Raw genomic sequence first — 4,582 nt, 5'->3', positions numbered from 1 at the left:
CTCAACACGCCCCCCTTCAGCAGCCCCGCCCACAGCCAGATTTCCGGTGAGTTAGACGGCAAAAACTCTGTACCTCACGCACATCTACAACACAGAGCAACTCAAGGGTAGAGCTGTTTGTTAGTTCTATTCAATTCCCTTCTGTCCTATTCTATTCTATATTCTACTCTTCCACTGAGGGCAGACTTGTTTGTTAATTCTATTCAGTTCTATTCACCTCCATTCTATTCCCTTCGGTTTTGTCTTATTCTATTCTATATTATACTCTTGAGGGAAGACCTGATTGCCAGTATTGTTCAGTTCTACTCAATTCTATTCTATTCCCTTCTGTTTTGTCCTATTCTATATTCTACTTTTCTACTGAGGGCAGAGCTGATTGTTAATTGTATTCTATTCCATTCTGTTTTGTAGTTCTGTCCTGTTCTATTCTATATTATATTCTTCTGCTGTGGGCAGAGCCGTTTGTTAGTTCTATTCAATTCCATTCTGTTCTGTCTTTCTTCTATTCTGTTCTGTTCTACTCTTCTAATGAGGACAGACATGTTTGTCAAATCTATTCAGTTATATTCAATTCCATTCTATGCCCTTCTGTTTTGTCTTATTCTGTTCTATATTCTACTCTTCTCCTGTGGGCAGACCTGTTTGTTAGTTCTATTCAATTCCATTCTTTTTTGCTTTTCTTTTTTGCTTTTTCTGTCCTATTCTATTCTGTTCTACTCTTCTACTGAGGGCAGACTATTCTATTCTATTCTATTCTATTGTAGAGGATTTTACTAAAGACTCATTAGAATCATTATTAAAGGTACAGTTCTTTATTTTCTGTTTGATTGTGTTCTTCAGTTCCATTTATTTCTATTCCAGGGATTCCCAAACTTTTTTAAATTTCCTGGGTAAGTTTTATTTCATTTAATTTATTTTATTTTATTTACTTTATTTACTAAAATCTAAGAACATTTTATATAAGTGAGAATATAAATTAGAAATGAACATAAATCAAAAATAGAAAAAGAAAACGAATAGAAAATAGAAAACTTTCTATAGTTCCCTCACAAACCCGTTTGGGAATCCCAACTATTCTATTCTATTCTATTTCTATTCTATAGTCCTTCACCCCTCATAATCCGTCTATAGATAATTCTAAGCATCACTGACCTCATTAGAGTCAGTAGTAAAAATCATATTAATTGCTTTTGCTGGAATAGGAACATTTCATAAAATCAATCAAAATTTCCTGCAAACGCTTGTGTTGTGCTTTTGCATTAGTGTGTAATAGTTCAGGGATAGTGAAATGAAGTGTGTGTGTGTGTGTGGCGGCACGTTGTTTTTGGTTCTGCTTGTTCCTGGCAGGTGACGGGGGGAAGTGGGGACACATCACACATCATCTGACGTTCAGACATAACAAATACAGTGAACAAGGCCTCCTTTGATTGGAGCTTAGACAAACATGCCAGAGCGTGCCGCCACACGCACACACGCACACACACACACACACACACTCTCACATACACACACACACACACACACACACATACATGCAGTAGAAGGGAAAGTTTACAATCAGCAAAAGCCTCGTGGGGGCCACAAATGTGTCTTTGCTCTTTCATCGTTTCTTTTGTTTCATACTACAGAGAAGCCAGACTTAAACATTTGTACAGAAGAATATTTGAATTACACGTTTGCTTCAATTAAAGCAGTGCAGTGATATTTCCCACAGTCTGAACACTTGAGCATTACAGCATACGCATTATTCCTGCAGATTTATGCCATTCAGAAGTGTGATGCCTTGTGTGAAGCATATTCATTTATTAAATATTTTGGGTAATTTGATTATGCTTTCAGTTATGAATAAGCGGCATTCACACAGAATGAGTATTTTGCATTGAAAACAGCTAGATGGAGTGCAGTGTTTTTGAAAGAAGCCTTTTCTGCTCACTAAGGCTGCATTTTATTTTATGAAAAACACAGGAAAAATAGTACATATTATTGTGATTTTAAATAGCTGTTTTCCATGTGAATATCTGTTAAACTGTAATTTATTTCTGTGATGCGCAGCTGAATTTTCAGCATCATTACTGCAGTCTTCAGTGTCACATGATCTTCAGAAATCAGTATAATATGCTGATTTGCTGCTCAAGAAACATTTCTGATTATTATCAATGTTGAAAACACCCAATATTTTTGTGGAAACCGTGATACAATTTATTTTTCAGGATTCAAAGATAAATAGAAAGTTCAAAAGAACAGCATTTATTTGAAAAAGAAATATTTTTTTAACATTATAAATGTCTTTATTCTCACTTTTGATCCATTTAATGCATCCTTGATGAATAAAAGCAATAATTTCTTTCATTCTTTAGAACAATAGTGTATATATTCAGAGCCGTCTTCTGAGAAATCGACTGATTACAGCTCTAAGTTTGGCCTCAGCGGCACTTCTGCTTTTCATGCGTTGTTTAAAACATTTCCCAATCTGTAAACACAGACCTCCCGCTCCGAAATACTCAGATCCTCTCGGTTTCTCTTCCCCTTCATGGGTGCAGATGGGAGAAAGGTGTGTGTGTGTGTGAGAGAGAACGACAGAAAGATGAGCACCTTGCAAATGCGTAACGAGGAGGAAGCAGAACGCAGAAAAGAGGAAGTGAGACGTGTTTGACAGGAAGCAGGCTTGTGTGAAAATCCCTCATTCAAAGTGCAACCAAATCTAGCGCTGTTTGATTTTATTCATGGAAATAAGGACATTAAATAAAACAAACTGTTTTTAAACCAAAATGATGTTAGTGCTGGTACCAGTCTTCCTAAATCACCAAAGTCTGCATTTAAAAGTCATTTAAAAAATCATTTTACAGCTCTGCATGACAACTAGTGACTCATTGGTGACCGTTTTGATTTCCGCAAACGAATTTTCTTAGAAACGTCAGACGAACTGATGATGGAGTGATGAAGGCCGGACTGCATGTTTCCTGCAGCGGGATTACGGCCAGCGGAAACCCTTATTAAGTCATTCAAGAGCTCTCTTTCGCTCCCCTTCTTTGCTACTTCTCTTTTCATACCATGAAAATCAGAAGCAGCTGCTCGCATGGGCCCGATGTGTCCGTGTTGTTAGTGTGCCGGCGTGTTCGGACGAGATCTGCAGTGTGCAGAATTGAGGATGTGCATTTATTTAAATGTGACCCTGGACCACAAAACCAGTCATAAGGGTCAAATCAATAATTTTGACCCATACAATGTATTGTTGGCTTTTGCTACAAATATACCTGTGCTGCTTATGACTGCTTTTGTGCTCCTGGGTCACATATATTTTTTATTATATTTTAATTTATTTATTTTAATATTTTGATGTCCTTTTTATTATTAGAATTTTTTCTCAGATCACTAAAACAATGTGACATTATCAAACTCACAGCCAAACTTCTCGAATGTCCTCAGATGCTTTGATTTTTCCCAGTAGTTTTTTGAAAGTGGATGAATCGGAGCGAATGGAACTGGCTGAAGGATGGAATTCTGCTGTCTGATAACTGAGACTTTGGTAATAACAACTTTGATCATTCCCACAAATCCAGCCTCAGAGGATCGCAATGAATTCTTCTCAGGAAAATGATTTCAAAGGCACTTCTAAAAGACGTGTTTCCAGTCATTACAGGAACACATTCCCAAGTCGACTCTTCTCACTTCCCATCTAGAAATGATTATTTTCTTAACCCGTATGCTGTTCATTTTTCCATGGATAACAGAAAGCGTTTAGTAGAGCTGCTCCGATTGGCAATGATCAGTTTAATAATCAAATCTACATAATGCATCTTCAAAGAAACACATTTAAATATATGATAAAGAGGTTAGGGAGATTTAAATATCAGTCTGTTTTACACACAAACCTATTGTATAACTGGAATATAGTGTATATAGATTCATACGGACAGGTTCCTTTTATTTTGGTACTAATATACCTTTCATATTATTTATTAATATTTTGATGTCGATTTTAATTTTATATTTTCAGTTTTCATTTGAATTTTAGTTTGTTGTCATTTTAATGTGTTTTTGTCATTTTTAATATATATATATATATATTTATTTATTTAAATATTTCCAGTTACTTTGACGTTTTCCGTCTAATATTTTTATTTTATTATATTATTAAATTTTTTTGCTTTATTAATGTTTTGATGTAGTTTTTATTTTTATATTTTCAATTTTTATTTTAGTTTAAGTTTTAGCATTTTTATGTTTTATATATATTTATATGCATTAGTGCTGGGCAATGATTGATCGCATCCAAAATGAAAGTTTTTGTTTATATATAATATATGTGTGTGTACTGTGTATATTTATTATGTATGTATATATAAAGACACACACATATAGTATATATTTTGAAAATATTTACATGTATATATTTATTTTCATATAATTTATATAAATATATTTAATATATAAGCATAACATATTTTTCTTAAATATATATAAATGCATGTGTGTGTATTTATATATACATAATAAATATACACAGTACACATAGATATATTATGTAAGCAAAACTTTTATTTTGGATGCGATTAATCACGATTAATCGTTTGACAGCACT

General features: G+C 34.0%; 1 protein-coding gene across 1 annotated transcript in view; it reads left to right on the top strand.

Annotated features, from left to right (window-relative positions):
- The window catches only part of LOC107751097 (runt-related transcription factor 1-like), a 16,410-nt gene that overhangs the window by 7,818 nt on the left and 4,010 nt on the right, over nt 1–4,582 (top strand). Inside the window, exon 4 of the mRNA XM_016566699.1 lies at nt 2–46. Coding sequence (XP_016422185.1) covers nt 2–46 — 45 coding nt within the window. The remainder of the gene's footprint in view (nt 1; nt 47–4,582) is intronic.

This window comes from Sinocyclocheilus rhinocerous, unplaced genomic scaffold (assembly GCF_001515625.1).
Source record: "Sinocyclocheilus rhinocerous isolate Xijiao unplaced genomic scaffold, SAMN03320098_v1.1 scaffold632, whole genome shotgun sequence".
In the NCBI taxonomy this organism is placed as follows: domain Eukaryota; kingdom Metazoa; phylum Chordata; class Actinopteri; order Cypriniformes; family Cyprinidae; genus Sinocyclocheilus; species Sinocyclocheilus rhinocerous.
The sequence above is the reverse complement of the archived record's forward strand: the minus strand, read 5'-3'. Positions and strand labels throughout refer to the sequence as shown.